Consider the following 20,997-nt stretch of genomic DNA (forward strand, 5'->3'; position numbering starts at 1 on the left):
AAAAAACTAGATAACACTAGGTAGTAAGAACGAATAAAAGAGCTCTTCTTTAATACCAAGAGGAGCTGCACATATCTTGTTTTTCTTTTTTATTGGTCAATGTGAAAAGTAATTATCTGAAAGCCGAACAAGTTATCTGTTAATTCGACTCCACTGTCAAACGAGTTTGGATTTCAAAATGTGAAATGTATCTTCTGTAGGTTAGTTTTATTACCTGTATCGTTTGGATAAAATGGGTTCCTCTCCGAAACAAATTATGACTTGAATAAATAATTTGGAGGCAAGTCTGAATATGATACAAGATAAGGTAGTAGCATTGGAGGACCATGAAAATAAAAAAACTGGTGAAATTCAGAGATTCTGTTAGCATAATAAAGGCGGGGCTGTAGTTCAGTAACAATGTAATAGAGCAATCAGGTACTTGTATCAAATGTCAAAATTATATTTCAGTAAAGAGACAGTTACCACAATAATGATGACAACTATCAGGGTCCAACTCATTTTTCAATCGCTTTATCCATTCCTTTTCTGAAAATGTAAAATCAAAGTGCAATTTGGTGTTGGTTCCCAAGACATGAACATTTTTCTGGAAGCTGTTACTTTTGAAAAAGGCGGATGGGGTGAGAGAGGCTCGAACTCTCGACCTCAGGATTACTCAGAAGCTATGAGACCTACGCGCTAGCCAACTGCGCCACCACCCCTGCTCGTTGTTTATTTTCTTAAGGCAAAGTAGAACCCCCAAATGATAATGTGAATGGTAAGTGCTCCAGTCTAGACAAACAAGTTGTAGTACCCAAGTCGAAATAGATGAGGAACAAACGTTTGAGAAAGCGCATTGGGAAGTACATTATTATATGAAAAGTGTTATAGGTGAGCTCATTCTAACTGAAACACCATTGTGTTATGGGTTCTAGAATTATATTTGGTGAACAAAAAACTCTTGGAAAAGCAAGAGCGGTTGAGTAGGTTAATATCTGATACAAAAGTTGCTTTCCCCCAGATACAATTGGGCAAGTGTTAGTACCTTATAATATATAAAGCATATATGCTAAAGGTGTCAAACATATACTCTTTCCCTTTCTACTCGACGTTCTATTTGTTTAGGCTTACAATGCGAAGGAGCTTTTTGTTTTCCTTATCGGTTTGTAATATCAACAGTTTGACTTCGAAAGGAATATCGAGCAGCACCACATAAGTCTGGAATCTTTTGAAGAAACAAGAAAAGTAACAAAAGTAGCAAAGAGGACCATCAAGGCTTCTAACTAAACCTACCTCCATTCCTTCCACTGGTGAACCATAACGGAGTCTAATTCAGGCTTCAAGCAACCAATTCTTCAAGCGCATTTACTAGCTTGACTTGACGATAAGTATGTAATTTTTAGCCTCGATGATGAACTAGGTAACAAACTCTTACTACCAAATATACGTATACTTCTAGTGGTCAGATCATCCAAATTGCACGGAGATTAACAATGAGACCCCGTAAAAGAGGAATTGGATAAAACGATAAACAAGATGAGCATATGTTAAGAGTGTTTGGATCACTCTCCCCTAGCAATTCCATTTACTACCCTCAACTGAAATGGATTACATTTGAGTGAAAACACACTTGGACAAATGAAAAATGCATATGCTGAGCTTCTAATACAACTGCAGTGCTCAATTTCAAATGATGAATGTGTTACCAAAGCACAACACTCGTTATCTGCCACAACCTGGTTAGTATGTGTCACCACATCAGTAGAAGGTTCAAGAAGAGCCCACAAGGAGTTAATTAGGCAGGACTGATTATTTCTCATGTTTCCTTAAATGCACTGTCAATCCTCTATATGCCGAGGGCCAATCAAAATGCAACACATCTGAAGGCGTTATCAAGTTCATGCTTCACCAGGAAAACGACCAGATGTGAGCAAAATCTGCCATCCTGGACACACTATTCATCACTTGGCGGCAACTTCTAGTAATTCCTGCCAACTGGTAAGTTTTTCCCTGGGTTTGTTTTTCAGACTCCCTCTCCTTTTCTCTTCACTGTCGATCTTTTCCCAGCCACCAAATGGAACGATTTTGACATTCCTGCTATCTAGCAGTTGGAGCAGGCCATCCCTTCCGGGCTTTGATAAGCCAGAGCTTGAAGTTACCAATCCTCTCTGTATGTCTTCTAATATACTAGCGACCTGTTATGTCTTAATTAGCAAAGCTAACTATAATATTCTAGACTTATTGCCTGTTTGGCCAAGCTGTAAAAATCCGCTTATTTTGAGATGTGTTTTTTCTTAAAAGTGCTTTTCTCAAAAGTACTTTTGGTGAGAAGCAGTTTGTGTTCGGCTAAGTAATTTGAAAAGCACTTGTGAGCAGCAATTAGTGTTTGGCTAAGCTTTTAAAAACTGCTTCTAAGTGTATTTTTCTCAAAAGTGTTTTTCAAAAAAGTGCTTTTGGAGAGAAGCTACTTTTTTCTGCTTCTCCAAAACTGCTTCTGCTTCTACGCAAAAGCATTTTTTTCCTTTTAAAAGTTTGGTCAAACACTTCTACTTTGAGCAAAGTACTTTTTTTGAGAAAAAAATGCTTTTGGCTTTGGAGAAACTTGGCCAAACATGTTATTAATCCTATTAGCTTGTAAGAAAATTCCTTGGTCATGATGATGAGAATAGTAAAGCAGCAGGTTTATGAATGATTTGGACTTACAGTTTCTTCAGCACAGTAAAGATTTGTAGCTATTATCCCAGTTGGTCCTCTCTTCAACCACCCACATGCATATAAGCCTTTCTCTACTAGTGCATCTCCAGAAGCTTCGCTTAACACACGTCCTTGAACATTTGGAACAATTCCTGGAAAAGCAGCCTCACTTAATTTGCAACAGTGATGGACCGCACAGCAATCAAAGTTTTCATGCAAATTGAGGCGAATGCTGAAAACACTTACCCATGGGATGGGATAAAGAAGGGAATAAAAACATTAATGTGAACGGAAGTATTTGCAATTGCCAAATAGATATACAAATGATGAATTGGAAACTTAAAATTATAGAGAAATCTATCCAAGCGATGAGCTTTAAGGCAATCAAAATTTTGTCATGATTTAGCACATACCTTTATGGAGATCAAAGGGCAAGCCATCAACAGGTCTCGACTTGTAACCAACGCTCTTCAATACCAGCCTACAAACAATTCAGTAAAACACATCAACATTCAGTACAGAACACCAGACTGCAGAAAAAAAATAAAGGAGCCCACTGGTGCAGCGACCAGTGACTGACCCAGTAATACATATGGCTTTGGAGGCCAGAAGCAAAGGAAGATTAAAACCAAATAAAAGCTAAAAAGCATCTTCCTTGGTCCAAGAGGAGGTGCCCATCGTAGCGTATTGAGTAATTAGTGCAAATAAATTTAGTTGAGGAATCTATCGAAAGCATGGGCTATCTCATTTTCTTTAACTTAAAGGTTTTTCTACTCACTATTATGTCACAGACCCCTACTGGATGTTCAACTACTCTGCTCGCTAGTTGTATCTTCTCAGACATTGCTTTCTTCCGATCTCACCACTTCATCTACTATATTCTTCTTCCCTCTTCTGTATTCTTTCTGTTTTTTTATAAAAAAAAATATGATGGGAATCCAGCGAAAGATACGTTTAGCTGCAAATAAAAAAGGCTCTTCCTACAGCACAGCAATGTGAAATAAAATCTAGAGCTGATGGGTTTCATACATGTTATAAGAGTTGGTAAATCATTTAAGGAAGAAAATTTATGGGAAACAAAGGAAACTAAAGCAGTGTACCCGCATTCCATTTCATCAAAAAGTCCAGTACCAACTGCAATCTGCCTCCCAGAGCCAGCATCTTCTGGAGGTAGACAGAAGTTCAGAGTTAGAAGTGGTTATCTGTCATGAACAAGATCTGCAACATGCACATTTACTAAAATATAATTGTGACATAATGCAAACACTAAGTCAAGTCTTTAACATTTTTTAAACTAGTTTTATGCGTGAATTACACAAACACGGGTTATTTGGTTTTCAACCAAGTTTTGTAGATTATTTCTTTATAGTTAGAAGTGGTTATCTGTATGCGAGATTCCCTCATCATATCAATAAATTTACAACTTTAAATTTCCTCACTGGACAATGTCAACTCCATGCTAAGACCATTAAATAGAACAAAAAGAGCAGAAAATTCCTAGTGAAGAAAATATACCCTCCCCAAAACAAAAAGGCAAGAAAATTTTTATAAGCATGCAGTCTCTTTAACAAGCTTTAACAGCAAACAGTTACCTTTAAGAATTGTCCTCTCCAAGCGCAAACCAGCAACATGACCACTTCTACAATCTGATTCCAGAAACCTGTCTGGTTTTCTGAAGAAGACAAAGTGCAGTTCTTTTTTACCTGGACTACATACGGAAGCTGCAGAAGTGGCTGCCTTGGACAGCAGTTCATGAATTCGCCTTTTAATCCGGTTACTCTTTAGTTCTTCCTTTGCATACAAAACAAAAGAACAGAATACTCAACTTGGGGGAGAGTTAAGCATAACATTAGTGCATCGAAGCAATAGTGAAATTCCTTTTTCTCTTTTTTGATGTCTGATTTGAAGCAATAGTGAAACTCTTGGAGCAAAGCTCATCAAATCCCTCTTAACTTTAGGGTGGTGTTTGCTTAAAAAAATGAAAAAACGTTTTTGGTTGAGACACAGTTTTTGCAGAAATTGTTTTCCATATTTTTGACTTGCACCACCGGCCAGTAGTGAAAACTTTTTTTTTTTGAGTAGTGAAAACTGTTTTAGTCTCTACCCCCGATATCATGTGAATAAACATGAGCCTTGGTTCTAACTCAACCTCGAAAGCTAGCTCATGAGGTGGAACTTTCCCAAAACTATACGAGGAGACAACAACTCACTCCGTCAACCAATTTGGACTCTTAACACATCCGATTAGTTTTCTCAGCCAGATAGGCTTCTCTTTTCTCAACAAGACCCGTCACCGCACATTATTCTTGGTCTTGCATTTTATTTACTTATCTGGACTCTTAACACATCCGATTAGTTATCTTTTTTTTCTTTTATTTACCATTGGGATATCATTGAAGAATCAAATTTACACTTACCCTTGTAGTTAGCCGACCATTTAGGTATTTCTCTCAATCATGTGATTGTATCCTCATTTTCTTTTTCTTGTTTTTTATATGGTAGTTGAGGCATAAAGGAGGGGCAAGTTACTTCCCTTAAAACGTTTCTCATCGAAGAAAAGCAACGGAAGCTATCATGCTACAAAAGAGTAAAGTTTAAGGGCTTCACAATTATACATCATTTCCTTAGGAGCCTGAACTAGTAATACAGATAGCAAGCGTACCTCATCTGCTGGGGTTTTACTTAAATCTGCTTGCTGAATTTCAATGAATAGATCCTTAATACCTGAAACAACACAGATTTCATCTAAGAAGTTAATTACTTTTGCAAACAATATTTGGATCTAATTATCTTGCGAGGGTAAAGTTAAACGAAGATGATGAAGGAAGTGGGAGGAAGGGAACCACCAATCCTAGACAGAAAAAAAGTTGTATGAGCTCACCTAGAACTTCACGCAACTCTTTTGCCGTGAAGGCTGCTTGTGCTGCTCCACGTCGTCCAACCAAATAAACTTTTCTGACAATATTCAAGCATAAGCTCATCATTTAACTACAACATGTGATGACACTTAAATTGCAAAAGCAGAAGACAGAAGACAGACCTAATGGAGCTCTCTTCTAAAGCTGCCAATGCATGGGAGGCGATATCAGTTGTTGCCAATTCTGAAGTTGGTCGTAAAAGGATACGCGCCACGTCAAGAGCTACATTACCCTTAACAGAAGTGCAAAAATCACTTAGCAAGGAGCACTATTTCCCTGTGCCTGTTCATATACAAAGTTCTAAGCAAAATAATAAGTTCTAAGATTATTTCCTAGAGAAGACTTTGCTTCAAATAAAGCCAATATTTCATGAAAAAGATACCATCTCTGATGAAACAATTATGCATTTGCCAATCTCCCCGTAGACATCTCAGACTATAAACTGATGAGTTGATGTGCATACTAATGCAGTAAAGCATCCAATTTGGAGCAAGTTACAGTATGTATCAACTAAGCACCAGAAACTATCCCTTAGCCTCAGTTCTAAACATTAGCAGATATGATGTCTACAAAATAAACTTTGGCTGTGGTTAAATTATACAACAGGACAAAGACATACCAACAGGCATAGAGATAGAAGAAAAGATTTCATACGGCAATTATTAACCCAAAAAAAGAACTTGGTAATGCTATTTAAATTTAAGCAAATAGTGGTTTATTCTCTTGTAGAAGAATCCGCATGTCATTGGAAGTTCAATAAATGGAAAAAGAAAAACAACCAACTTATCCAATGAGATAATCTATAACAACAAAATCAAACTAAAAACATCGGTAGTGTTCCTTAGAAGTACAACTTTACCATAATTGCACTGCGGCTAACACATGTACCAGTATTATGGGCATTATAGACATACCTGACCAATAATTACAGCAGTATCGGAGCTCTTCAAATCTGGTGCCAGATTTCGGCAGTCTGGGTGCCCATTATACCACCAAACAAATTCTCTGGCAGCGTATATACCAGCCAACTCCTACAAGACATGCAGTGCTAGATGGTTAAACAGAGACTATGTTTCTTTAAGAAATAACAAATGCAAAGTAGTAGAAGATTGATAAAATGACACCATCCGTAATATTTATTCCCTAAGACACTAATTATAAAGGAAAGAAACCCATTGAGTACACATACCTCTCCTGCTATTCCTAGAGCTTGATCACTTTCAGCTCCATAAGAAAGCACCACCTGTGAAATGATATGTTAACTTTGAATCTGGTGATTAATACATAATACACTAAACAAGTAAAAAATGTCAGAGATTCAAATGCCTTCTCATCACTATGTAAAGTCTTACCACATCATATAATTCACGCAGCTCAGCCAAGGATATGGAAATTCCAATCGACACATTCCCAATGAACGAGCAACGTCCATTTTGAACAACCCGAGAAAACTGGTTTGTCACAATCTGTTGCAAGTATTCTGGTAAACTAAGCACAAATAAGAGCAGTATCTCATGAAGTTTTAAACTTTAAAATGTCCAAAAGGTTATTGTACAACGCTCCAATTCATTGCTTTCATTGTCTCAAATAGAAGCATTCTGTTAATTACTCAAAAATTGCTTTGATTTACTCGTATAGTGAAATACAAGATGGGAATTCGTTATTGAAAAAATATGGTCACGGCAAAATTTGTGTCCTCCTCCAAATAGTAATATGCCATTATTATTAGAGAACTGCACAAATGATATAACAAGATGCAAACTTGTGCATTTAAATAGAAAATAAAAAGATTTTCAAGCAGCTATAGCTAAATTTATTTCCCAGAAAGTAAAAGACCTTGGTATCAGGATGATCAGGAGCGACTCCGGACCTGACTAATCCAAATGGCGTCGGTAACCGATCCACTATATCTACTTCAGCTCTCTTGTGAGCTTTCAATATCTGTCAAATAGTAGTCGACAAAAAAAAAATCTAGGTTCCTAAATTCAGTTGCAACAATAGGAAATATGCGAAATTTGTAGAAAATTCAAAGCGATGATAGAGGTACGGTACCTTATCAGCAGTGTAGAAACCGGCAGGTCCGCTGCCGACGATGCAAAAGCGTAGTCGCTCCGACGAAACCGTTGAATAGGTTCTCCAGAACCTTCTGAGTGCTCGTGAAACAGCCATCTCTCCAGATTTCTCTATTCCGGCAAGGGAGACTATTAGCCACTTTTAGAGGCTGCTCTTTAAAACATAGCCTACATTTGTAATGCATTTAAAATATAGACAGATATATTTCTTCCAATTCCATAGTAATAATTTTTAGACCACTGTCCTAAATTTCAATTCTCAAAAAAGATGTCTGATTTGGTTTTCCGGCAATGGATACTTTGGATTAAAAGTTAACATTAGCAGATAAATCAGCAAAAATAAAGAAGGATAAGGAAAAAAGAATTCAAGTAATTATCTTTTGTTCTCTCAATTAAATTTTAACTCAACTCGGCCAATACAATAAAAATTGTTTTGTATATACTTTGACTACGTTGTTTTCAGTAATCTCATATTAATCTAAATTTGATACATAATGCGTTTCTATTTGAAAATCAAAGTCACAAGAATTTATTCATTTTCTTCCTATACCAATTTTTATTGTAAACTAATTACTTTTTGTTAGGGGTGTTCAAACCGAACCAGAAAACCCCACCAAACCGAAAAACCAAACCAAATCGATTAAAAAACCCGACTAGGTCTGGTTTGACTTGGTTTAATATTGAGTAAAAAAAACCCGAACCAAACCAACATATAAATATATAAATTTTATTTATATTTTTAAGACTTTATAGTGATTTTTCTTTAGAAAATATAGAAATATTTGGGATCCTCTTATGTATTAATCTTGAAAGCGTAAATTAACTGAAAAATTATTGTTAGACGACTAAGAAAATAACTATCATGTGTTACTAAAAAATTTCTCCCATTAGAATATTTTAATAGATCATATGTTTGTCAATTTTTTCCATATTTACTAAACATATATTCACTTATCAAAGTTTTATCTATAATTTTAATAAAGTAATATTGAAATAATATACATGTAACAAAAAAAACCCGACAAAACCAAACCAATCCGAACTGATATAATTGGTTTGGTTGATTTTGATAAAAACCGAACCAACCTGGTCCATGTACAACCCTACTTTTTGTCATGTGCTTTGTGTTATTATGGATGTTGGTGGTATTCGTGGCAATTATAAGGCGTAATGGGTTCCTGACCACTTAAATTTGTAGAACTTTTGAAAGCTGATACACAAACTTTGGACTTTCTCATTTGAACACTCGAAGTCATGATTCCCTTAACTAATAAACACTTCTAACCCTTGAGCCTATGCGCGTGTATTACACATACACAGACGTGTCCATCTAGTCAGCAAATGACCAATGCAATTGTTACACGTCTAAGGGTGCGAAAACAAACCCCAAGTGATTGGGGTCCCCCATCTTTTAATCAATAGACCAACCAAAATCAGCCATGAACTTACATAAAATCCACCATTTTTCACTTCTAACAAAATTCATATAATCCATATCCCAATTACAAGTCAAAGAATCGATGAGCCACCTTCTATAATTCCGTCGAGGCAAAAAAGAGCCGGCGAAGCTATGTCAAAGAAGAACACCAATGGTGAAATCCAAAAGAGAGAAGAAGTCGGACTGCGTAATTAGAAATTTTCACCCAAAATTCGTATTTTTTTATGGTCTTTCTCTTTTCTCTATCCGTCTTCCAGTTTGAGAGGGAATTAATGTGAGAAAAAAAAATTGACAGAAAATTTTTGATAAAATTTATTGCTTTTCTTTGTTTTTCACCACTGCTGCCTGGTTTGGAACAAACAGATGAAGAAGCGGGGAAAGATTGGAGTGGGGGAGAAATAAAAGAAGGAGGGAGGGGGGAGCAACAGAACCCTACCGATAAATCCTCGTCAAAATCAAACTCCAAAACCGACATCCAATCTCTCAAGCAGGATTCATCATCTTCTTTGGCTTCCAGAGCACTAAGCGACGAGCAAAAAATCGATGATTTAAACCTTCCCCGACAGGAGGTGATTCGCCGCCTTAGGTTTCTGAAACAACCGGTGACTTTGTTCGGAGAAGTTGATGTGGCGGGGGAATAGGGGTTTAATGATTTTGGGGCAGGGCTTATTTTCTTTCTTTTTCTTTGTATTTTTTTTTATTTTAGATTTGTTTAATAAAAATCATTGTAGTGACGCCCTTAGTTTAGGTGATTTGCACATACTTTGTCCATATTATCTCTGTCACTTGTCACTGCCACAAGTGCATGATCAACGTCAAATATGTTTACTAGTTATCAAATACTATACAAGTTTGAGCATTCAAATGTAAAAGTTAAAAGTTTGTGTATCGACTTTCAAAAACTTTACAAATTTAAGTGGTCAGAAAGTTATTACGCCCCAATTATAATTATAGAAACTTAACAGAACTTTAAGAAATGGATGTACTTAGTTCAGTTTTGGTTGAATGCTTCTTAATTGTGGTCACGTTTCAGTTCATCCTTAGACTCTTACTATAATAATAATTACTACGCCTCTTCAATTTTAAATTAACTAGTATTAGGGTACGGGCTTTGTGTGTGTACCCTATATCAATGAATATATAATTTTTTTAAAATACGCTTAAATAATGTGAGTTATTGAATAAAATAAAATAAAAAGTATAAGTTCTTAAATATGATGAACATTGATCATTTTTAGCCCGTTAGCTCGATAAATAAATAATAATATAAAATCTTTAAAAAATACTATAATATTAGAGTTAATACTTTATAAAAAATAATGTAAATATAGGAAGCTGTAATTTATTAGAATGGTTATAAAAAGAAAAAAAAAGACTCTGTAGGTTATCATACGAAAATTTTAATCGAATGGTCGTATAAAATAAAGGTCACAAAAAATAAGGTAGAAAATCAATGTTTATTGTTATTTTATTATAATCATTCAAATTTTAATTGATAAAGTTATTTTTTTAGACCTTTGAATTATAGTAAAAGAGAAACGATAGCTGAAACCATGGTAATATCACAATGGAAGTTTAGCTTTGCTTTGAATGGCAAATAATCACGTTAGTTTTGATTTAATAAATATATTACACATCATATAATTCTATATATTAAGACTTTTACATAGTTCCAATAAAAAAATATAATAAGTAAAATTTCAGCTAATTTTAACGTCCTAAAAGTTAGAAAAATAATTAATAATTATTTTGAGTGTAAAATTAATTTTCTTGATTTCTTTTTATACTTCTTATATTTGTCGAAGGATATCTAACAATGGAAATGTAGCTTTTCTTTGGATGGAAAATTACTCACGTGAGGTTTGATAATTAATGTGTTATATTTACTACGCCTCTTCAATTTTAAATTAACTGGTCTTAGGGTACGCGCTTTGCGCGTGTATCTATATCAATAAATACACAATTTTAAAGAATTAGATTAATATTATTCATATGCTTTAATTTAGTTTAACTGAATACGGAATTTTGAATCTTTTATTTTTATTGACTCTTGCCAACCACTTTTTCTCTCTCTCTTTTATATTCTAAAATTTTTTATTTGTTCTAATTATTTAATGTAGTTTTAAAATAATGTCATATAAAAACCAATGAATAAAAACTTTCTTTTAAATAAAAATAATTTGTTCTATATGATTATGTTAAGTATTTAATTTATAATTAAAGAGAATGTTGAACCATGAAATACGCTTTGTCCAAAAATGAACTATTTTAGTATGTTCCTTCTTGTATTATCTTACTTTGTAGTATGTATGTGTGCTTTTTATTCCTTCATGTATTTCCAAACTAATTTTATCTATTTGTTGATTTCGTGCTAATCAAATAAAAAAGGATTTAATAAATAAAATAAGTTATATAATACTAAAAAAATTAACGTGGAAGGAATTCAAATACGGAAAGGAAACAATTAAGTTGAAATCTTAACAAATTTTAAGGTCCTAAATTTTAGAACTTTCTACATAATTCAAATAAGAAAAGGTTTAATACTTAAAATATTAGTTGCTTTTTAACTCCTAAATTTTAGGAAAAATTATCAAATTACAGTTTTGTTTAATGTGAAATCTAATTTTAAAGGGTAAAAAAGTCGGACGACATTTTGCTATGGAGCTTCGTGCTTTTAATATAGTACTAGTCATACACTATATAAACAAGTCTATTGCAGTAAGTTCATTTCCGGGAAATAAAAATCTGCACTTTTCTTATGTTTGTGTTAATAACATAGGCCAACAGAAAAAAACCTTGGTCACATAATGAATCATGAAATACTGCTTTCAACCTTTAACTTTCCATACTGCAAAAACATGATCATGGTTCTGCAACACGAATAGAAGTTTACGTAACATTTAGAGCAAGATTTCTTACATGAGGATCACAGAATAAACACACTGTTGCTTAGACATGAAGAACTACTAACAACTCCTTGGATACAGACAAGCAGAATCCTAACCATATCTATCAGCTACAAACCAGTGTCTAAATGAAATAACAGCTGTTAAGTACGTCGCAATCAATACAAACAAGAGGGAAAAAAGATTATCGATAACAAAAGACAACTGAAGCGTGCAAAGAGGATCTTGGAAAGCTTAGGAACTCTTGTTCCACTTCAACATAATCCCGGGGCACATCACTCCCTTCATATTTGGCAACAATGACCAACTTTTCTAGAGCTGTTGCATTCTCTAGCAAATATTTTACCAATCAAAGTACAAGATCATTTCCACTTAGTTTTCCATGAAAGTTAATGATCTTGATGACCTTTAGGTGTAGCAATGAGCAGTTTTTATGTGCCTCAAACCTCCTGCTCTGTTCAACCTCTTTTGTGTAACTTAAGAGCCGGTCCTGCAGGAAAAATCCGCTATATTAACCAGTTATTCTCCTAAGATGGAAGTAGAAAGTCAAGGAGTTACTTATGGATAGAATTAAAAAGGAGATGAATTTTCAGATTTAAGGAGCATGTTAAGTGCTTAGCAAATGTTACAAAGTGCTACATGCAAACAACAAATGGAATGTTTGAAAGCTTCATTGAAGCTGATCTTTCATCTCCTCACGTGAAGGTGAGTACTACTACTACCCCTTGTTAAAACATCTTTATCTACAACTACAACAAAGTTGACTACAGAACTGGATGACTCAGAGAATTGATAGTAATAAGATGAAGTTTCTGCCAAAGTACTATTTCCTTGAGGAAAATAAATTGAGAGCAGATTTAGCAAAGAGAAATGATCAACTTTTAAGACTAAAAGCAGATCCGGAACTTCTTGTAAAGTAGCTATTATCATTTATGAAATATACCACCAAGGTGGATCAAATTTTTATAACAAAAATTCAATGATTGTTTTCTCTTAAGTATTAGAGAAGAAATATATTGATACATATTGCCGTCTTCTACCATTAATAGTTGCTTGATAAACATGGAATAACGAGAATAAAGGTCTAAAAGGAACGTACTATTGGTTTGTGATTGTTCCAGTCAATGACCAATGTCTCAAGATCCGATGAACTCTGCACAAAGCTGCAAATTCCAGCGAAGTCCAAGTGTTTTAATGTTGCGTTAAGTTTTAAGAATTTGCAGCCTGATGGTGGAGACCGCCACCCTCTCAACTCTAGTATGGGAAGCACTTATAAACCAAATGCATAAACCAGAATATGTCAAACAAAGGAATGCGATTCACCAAATAAATGACATGCATATTGTTGAATAATTTGTAAAAACAGCTTGGATTATACGACAGTGTTTTGCCACAAGCCACATCAAAGTGTTCAAGGTTGGTTGGAAATCTAATTTGATTTTTAATCACTTGGAGAAACCGATTTTAAGTCAATCGGAATTTTAAATATTTATGTCCATTGCAAACTCTTTATTCTCACAGTTCATCATTAAAAAAATTTGTTTAATAGCCAGTGTCCAACCAAATGGGCAATGAGAATGTTATTCTTCAGGAGTTACAAACTTATAGCCGTTTGGCCAAGCTGCAAAAATCAGCTTATTTTGACAAGTGTTTTTTTTCAAAAGTGCTTTTCTCAAAAGTACTTTTGGTGAGAAGCAGTTTGTGTTTGGCTAATTAGTTTGAAAAGCACTTCTGAGCAACAATTAGTGTTTGGCCAAGCTTTAAAAAATTGCTTCTAACTGTATTTTTCTCAAAGGTGCTTCTCAAAAAAGTGCTCATTTTTTTTTTCTTTCCAAAAGCTTGGCCAAACACCTCAAATTGAGACCAAAAGTGCTTTTGGCCAAAAAAAGGCACTTTTGACCAAAAATAAGTCTGGCTAAACAGGCTATTAGTTATCAGATTATCCTACGTAGTGGAACTGTTCATGTTACAAACGGATAAATTAATAGCAAATAAAAAGTCGCAAAATGAAAAAAGAAAATATGAATAATCAAAACTCAAGAGTATGAATAAACCTCGATGCACAAGGGACCCAATTCAAGATTCTCGACATGGCCAACGCTGAGAAGAAGTTCCTTCAAATATCTAAACTCCTTCTCCAATTTCTCTTCTTCATCTTCAAATTCAATAAAATCAACATTAAAATGAAGGACTGCAGTGACAAGTGAAGCTACATTGCTCTGCTGCAAGCGTATCTCGTTGTATAAGAACCCCGAAAGTACCAAATTTTCAATATACGGGGCGAATATTTCGAGCGGATGGGTATCTTCGTCATGCCACTGGCTATAACAATCATTTTCATCATTTAATATGATCAATTTTCTCAGCTTCACAGAGCTGATTTCCAAACGACTAATGCCCAAAACACTATCCAGTTCCAAGCTCTCCAAGTTAGGGCAACCCGACAATATCTTCTCCAACGTATTATACGTCAATTTCAGGTGACCAATTGAAAGAGAAACGAGACTGGTCCAGGTCACACTACCAGAAGGGTTTAGCTGGCAGCTGCCTAAAACCAAATTCTTCAACAACGTATTTTTATACGCAAATTGGGGAAACTTATACGCGCAATCTGGAAAATTGATAATACAAAATTTAAGTGTAAACTCTTCCACATTAGCAACTTTCATTGCAAAATATACCCAAAAATCATAATCTTTAACAAGATACTCTTTGTATTTAACGGGAAAAACCCTAAATGCTTTGATTTTCTCACAAGACCTCCAATAATGAAGCTCTCTATTGATGGAAGCTACGAAAACAAGAATTTTCTTTTTGGTTCTTTCATCATAGGGGTAATCGGGGACGCCGAAATTGAGTGACACTGAAACGGACTTCCAAAGAAACTGCCATCGCTGAGATAATACGCTGGTTCTCACAACTTCTTTTCCCTCCCCCAACATAGAGAGGATGTAAAGTAGAATCGCGTCGGGTAAATCACTGAGTCGGTCTCGATCTCCTCTCGCCATGATTTTCCACTGCATTTCCATGGAGTTTGAAGAGCAATGGGTAGTAGGGCCGGGCATAATTTGGTAAATACAAATTACCATAGCGAAACCGAAAATTTGGGCATTTGGTATATGGTATTTGGTATGGTTTTTAATTTAAATTTTTTAAAAAATTGGTATTATATATGGTATTTGTTAAAATACCGAAATATTGATACCGTATCGAAATATATATTATATTACACAAAACATATATTATCAATTATAATATAAATATAAAAAAATCTAAAATTTTACTTTTCTTTATTCTCAAAGTTAATCAATTACTCTAAACAAGTAACAAGACATTTCTAATGATCAAATATTCTTTTGTGTACAATTTTCTCTACTTGAGTCGATATTTGCTAGAATTGGACAAAAAATTTGTCGACAAACATTTTCAGTTTTGTATTTTTGAGTACTTTAATTAGAATATTAGAGTGTATGGCTCTGTGCACTAGTTAGTATTCAAATCGAAGTTACCGAATCGAATAAACCGAAATCGAAAGGAGAAAAATCGAACCATACCGAATTTAATTAGGTACGATATTGGTATAGAATTTTAAGGAACCGAATACCAAAAATACCGAACCGAAATGTCTAAATAACGTTGTGATGACCCGAAATGTCATCTTTAAATTAAATAATCATCTCGGTGTTTTAAGAACTTGAAAAGAGCTATCAATAATTTCTCAACTTGCGTGCGCAGTCCGTATAATTTTCTGGAAGGTTTTTGTATGAAAAATGGATTAAATTATGAATTAGAGCTTTAAAACTCAACTGAGTTGACTTCGGTCAATATTTTGAGCAAACGAACCCGGATCCAAGATTTGACAGTCCTAGGAGGTCCGTAGGAAAATATGGGACTTGGGCGTATGCCCGGAATCGAATTCCGAGGTCTCAGGCCCGAGAAATGAATTTTTGAGTAAAATTATTTTCTGAAAATATTTAAGGAAAATGGAAATGAAATTTGATTAGAAAGTGATGGTATCGGGCCCGTATTTTGGTTCCGGTGTCTGGTACAGGTCTTATATATGGTTTAAACACTTTCTGTAAAGTTTGGTTGAAAACGAACGTCGTTTGACGTGTTTCGGACTCAAAATGGAAAATTTGATGTTTTTATGAAATTTGAAAGAATTCTTGGATTTTAAAGCTTAATTCGTGGTATATGATGTTAGTTTGGCGATTTGATCGCACGTCTAAGTTTGTAGGATGTTGTTGAGTTAGTGCATGTGTTTGGTTAGGAGCCCCGAGGGCTCGGGAGTGTTTCGGAGGTGTCTCGGAGTGATTTCGGACTTGGGAAAATAGCAGAAAATTTGCAGAAATAGTACCCCCATGAATAGTACCAGTGTAGAGTACCCCGTGAACAGTAAAAACGCATGAATAGTGCCCCCGAAAATTCTGGGTAGTTAAAGGACGAACAACACGTCTTTTTTTCATTTTTTTGAGTTTCAAACTCGGATTTTGGGCGATTTTGAGGTGTTCTTCACGATTTCAACTCAAGTAAGTGTCCTATACTCGAAAGTGTTTATATTACATAAATCCATGGTTATTTTCATCATTTAATTCGGATTTAAATGGAAGAAATCAAGTTTTTTGCAAAATCTTCCAAAAATGAAAATTTTAAATTTGGAGGTCGAGTTGTTATCGGAATTTGATAAAATTTGTATGGGTGAACTCGTGGTTGAATGGGTTATCGGATTTTGTGAGTTTCGTCGGAATTCGAGACGTGGGCCCCACGAGCGATTTTGAGTTAAATTTCGGATTTTGTTGGAAATTAGTATTTTCATATGGAATTAATTCGTACGATTTATATTGAGTACATTGAATTACTATGACCAGATTTGAAGCTTCGAACGAATTCGCGAGGCAAAGGCTTGTTGGAATTTTGAATTAGTTGCAAAGCGAGGTAAGTGTTTGGTCTAACCTTAGCTTGAGGAATTAGGAGTTGTGTCTTAATTGCTACATGTTAATTGTAGAGTACGACGTATAAGCATGGTGACAAGTATCTATATGTTGGTGTCAAGCATGTCCATGAGTCTTGTATTATAATTGTTATGACTCTGTTGTGGTTTATTGCGCTTCATATGTTATTATCACCATTGGTCCCTTGCCAGGATGTTTGTTTGATATTATTGTTGTCTTGCCAGGATGTTTGCTTTATAGTATTATTGCCTTCCCAGGATGTTTGTTTTGATAGTATTGTTCCCTTGCCAGGATGTTGTTGAAATATTATTGTTCCCTTGCCGGAAAGTTGTTATATTGCTCTTGTTCCCTTGCCGGGATTCCTTGTGATTATTGTTGGCTTGTAACTGGGAGCGGGTGGTACGCCTACCACAAGATATATAATGAAATGGGAGCGGGTGGTACGCCTACCACAAGATATAATGAAATGGGAGCGGGTGGTACGCCTACCACAAGATATAATGAAATGGGAGCGGGTGGTACGCCTACCACAAGATACATGAAATGGGAGCGGGTGGCACGCCTGCCAAGAGATACATGAAATGGGATCGGGTTGCACGCCTGCAACAAGATGTGAAAAGAAAGTGAAATATGCTTTTGTTTCTGTTATTCTTGTTAGTGATTGGATTTTGATTCCTTTATAATTCTCTTGATATTCTATTTTTACTTCTTCTTTTTTATATATGTTCAATACTCCAAATTTCAACAATTGTTACATTTTTTTTAACTCAATTGATTTCTCAACTAAATTTTCCTTAAACCGTTTGAGGTTGTACTTTACAAAAAAAAAAAGAATTTCTACTATGTTTTGATTTATTGATTTCTCGTATTAAAGGTGAAGGATTCATTCGATATTGTACTTTAATTGAAAAGAGTATCTTCTTTATCAAATGATTTCTAAAAATAACTTCATATTTTCTTGTTGATTTCCTAATTGGGTTGGAAGTTGTACTCTACTTTATGTTAAGTGAATGAGACGTCACAAGGTGACATTTACTCGAAAGAATTATATTCGAAAGATGCGTATCTGAAAGATATTTTATTTAAAGGAAATATATTCGATATATATTCATTGAAAAGCATATTATCTTGGAGATTATTACTTGAAGGATTTATAGGCGAAAGATTTATATTTGAAGGACTTGATGAATTGATTGCACTTGTATCTATTATTTGTTGAGAAACATTTATGGTGTTCTTGTGGCCTGCTATTTACATCACTGGTTGGTCATTGTTGCCATCATTGTTATCTGTTTCCTATTATTTTTGTACGCTATATTGTACAGGTTTATTTGGTAGTCTGGCCAGAGACAGTATTGTATTTATTTCTTTCAGACCTTTATTTGTAGTACTCCTAGACAGTCTGTGAAGTTGTGACACCAGTCTTGGGTAGATTTGTTATGGTTTGGTATTAGCAGTATTATTAAATCTCTACAATGCAGTCTTCCGCTTATTCAATTCTGTTGTTATCTAATTGTTGGCTCTTAACCGTTATCGGATTAAAAATGGAAATAAGGTAGATAGTTCAGTTGGTTGGCTTGCATAGCTTTCACTAGTAGGCGCCATCACGACTCCCGAGGGTGGGAAATTCGGGTCGTGACAAGTTGGTATCAGAGTTCTAGGTTACATAGGTCTCACAATTCACAGACAAATTTAGTAGAGTCTGAGGGATCGGTACGGAGACGTCTGTATTTATCCCCTAAAGGCTACAGAGTTAGGAAAAGTTTCACTCTCATTCTTCTCTGTCGTGCAATTTTGTTCTCTCATTGCTAAATTGAAACCTCTACTCTTGTCCTTTCACAAATGGCGAGGTCACGTGCCGCTTTTTCAGCCAAACAATGTCACAGACCGGTGATAGATCAATTACGTCTTCGGAGACTTTGCGGAGGCTGGATATGTCTCACCAAGCTCTTCGCTACCACTTTCAGCGGTGCATCTTTTGAGGACCCGCGGGATTTTCTTGACCGCTGCTATAAAGTATTGCAGAAAGTGAAGATAGTCGAAAGTGATGGGGTTGATTTTGCTGTGTTGGAGATGACAAGTAGAGGTAGTGGAAAGATAATGTATTTACTAGACCAGTTGTGGTTCCGACGAAAGATGTAGACGTATCAAAAGATCACCTAATGAATCATGTTGGGGTTCAACGTACCTTGACGTCTGGTTGATTTATTTGAGTTGTGAAGGTCAAATATTGTGGATTATCGGATGTTGTGACATATGGATTCGTGCCAAGTGAGGGGAGTCCACTATCTACGATCAAATTGCAGGGTCGTGTGTTATACCGATTTTGGCCTGAGATGTATTTATGTGGTATTGAAATGTTTTCCAAAACTTGTATATGATCAAGAGTTGAGATTTGAATGGGATGATGATGAAACTTGAGATATTCCCGCGTCCTTAATAATTCTACATTTTAGTATCAACGGGGTCATGAAAACATATTTAGTATACTCGTAATGCTTAAGTTAATCACAACACTCGCTGGGGCAGTCATCTTTTAATATACCAGTGGCATGAAATTTCTTGCAATGGTTATTTAAGTTATCCGGTACAGACCTAGTATGAGCAACCGAACTGCGGATGAGTTGTTATGAAAATGGAGATACTAGGAACATCTTGAAAAATTATCCTAGACTTGGGAGAGACATATTTCGTCAAAGCACTCAGGCTACATGCCCCATTGCAGTTACTACTCCACTTACATGACCAACCATAGGTAGGGGTCAGGATATTAGAGGTGGAGGTGAGACTCCTAGAGGTGGAGACCCAGTCCGTTGATATGTTTTCTATGGTATAGCTGAGGTTGCTACACTAGACGGTATCGTTATAAGTACGGTCTCGAATTATTATAAACTCAAAATTTCCTTAACTTGATTCGGTTTTGAGTATCGAGGAAAATTCTCCTATTGTGCTCCACTTATGAGTGAGCTTCGTAATTCTTAAACCTACATATGTGAATACTTCTGCTGGGAGATTATATGGAGATAGCCATGTCTATCATTATGTGTTGGTCATTAAAAATAGTTGTGAGGCTAAAAGTGACTTTTGTGAATTAATTCGATAAGTTTGATTTAATTTCTAAATAATTGATTTCCATTGTAAATTATATGCCCTACCGGTAAGAGGGATCATTGTATGTTGTGATTTTGTTTAACCGAAATTATTTGAAAGAAGGAAGAAAGGAAATGGAAAATTTTAGTTGGCACAATGTGTAAAATACTTGTGATTCAGAGTTGAGGATGAGATCCTCATATTTTTATATGATATGAAATATTTAAATCGGGCTACAAGCTGCGGTGGATGTTATATAAGGACGAGGTCCTGGTGGTGAAAATTTTATGTGTTTAAATTCTCTTTTTGTGAAATTAAAATTTGTGTTGTAGCACTTGTAGGGAGTCATGCCTATTAGGCTTATTTGAAAATTCTTGTATGAATATTTCTGTGCATAATTTGCCAAAATTGTATTGTAACTATTGCGTTTTAGCCTACAAGGTGAGAGCCCAAGTGGTGTTAAATTGTGATTCGTTATTTCGGGTAAGTAATTATAAGATCTTCATGCCTTGTTGTTAGTAATCTGGAGGTTTGAAACAAAATTTTGTTAACATGAGGTTAATTGGCGATGTTGTAATCTATTATGAGCAACCATTAAGACCAGAGATGTGGTTATGGTCATACATATGGTGCGTTTTATGTCAAGATATCATTGTGATAATGTCGTGCTTGTAATGCAGAGATTAGTGTTATTGATATATACTTTGTGTTGCGTTGTTGGGTTGTGGACATGTTATTAGGAGTTGTTTTGGCGTTACTCTGACATGTGGATAGACCCAATTACAGGGGAGACTCTGCCGAAATTTCTGAAAAATTTGGGAGTTAGAAAAATTTGGGATATTGAGATGTGCAAAGAAAGAGATAAGTTACATTATGTGTTTGAAGATGGACTCTACTTCTCATTTAAGGACGAATGACCCTAAGTGGGGGAGAATGTAATACCCCGTA

At 35.2% G+C, this 20,997-nt stretch overlaps 2 protein-coding genes and 1 non-coding gene across 6 annotated transcripts; all 3 read right to left on the reverse strand.

Moving 5' to 3' along the window:
* Window positions 1-616: 616 nt before the first annotated feature.
* TRNAM-CAU (transfer RNA methionine (anticodon CAU)) lies at window positions 617-701 on the reverse strand. Its single transcript is given in 2 exon segments — window positions 617-652; window positions 664-701. It is a non-coding gene; the product is annotated as a tRNA-Met (tRNA).
* A 765-nt stretch (window positions 702-1,466) lies between these two features.
* On the reverse strand, window positions 1,467-9,815 carry LOC107824272 (NADPH:adrenodoxin oxidoreductase, mitochondrial). 4 transcript variants are annotated; one of them, XM_016651023.2, is made up of 14 exons: window positions 9,538-9,815; window positions 7,644-7,831; window positions 7,428-7,532; window positions 6,944-7,057; window positions 6,781-6,834; window positions 6,506-6,622; window positions 5,714-5,823; window positions 5,555-5,628; window positions 5,336-5,397; window positions 4,266-4,464; window positions 3,774-3,834; window positions 3,087-3,154; window positions 2,683-2,825; window positions 1,467-2,174 (listed from the first exon to the last, which is right to left on the reverse strand). In XM_016651023.2, exons 2-14 carry the CDS (start codon window positions 7,758-7,760, stop codon window positions 1,941-1,943), a joined length of 1,458 nt encoding a protein of 485 aa, XP_016506509.1. In that variant the 5' UTR covers window positions 7,761-7,831; window positions 9,538-9,815; the 3' UTR covers window positions 1,467-1,940. The 4 variants fall into 4 exon arrangements, with proteins under 4 accessions (XP_016506509.1, XP_016506507.1, XP_075073662.1 ...); XM_016651021.2 differs by having other exon boundaries at window positions 3,774-3,837; XM_075217561.1 differs by having other exon boundaries at window positions 7,644-7,774; window positions 9,538-9,715.
* Window positions 9,816-11,973: 2,158 nt separating this feature from the next.
* Window positions 11,974-15,108, reverse strand: LOC107824267 (F-box protein At5g03100-like). The gene is made up of 4 exons (XM_075218593.1): window positions 14,062-15,108; window positions 13,610-13,628; window positions 13,107-13,276; window positions 11,974-12,497 (listed from the first exon to the last, which is right to left on the reverse strand). The coding sequence occupies exons 1-4, from the start codon at window positions 15,094-15,096 to the stop codon at window positions 12,357-12,359; spliced, it is 1,365 nt and encodes a 454-aa protein (XP_075074694.1). The 5' UTR covers window positions 15,097-15,108; the 3' UTR covers window positions 11,974-12,356.
* Between the last annotated feature and the right edge of the window lie 5,889 nt (window positions 15,109-20,997).

This window comes from Nicotiana tabacum, chromosome 7 (genome assembly GCF_000715075.1).
Source record: "Nicotiana tabacum cultivar K326 chromosome 7, ASM71507v2, whole genome shotgun sequence".
In the NCBI taxonomy this organism is placed as follows: Eukaryota; Viridiplantae; Streptophyta; class Magnoliopsida; order Solanales; family Solanaceae; genus Nicotiana; species Nicotiana tabacum.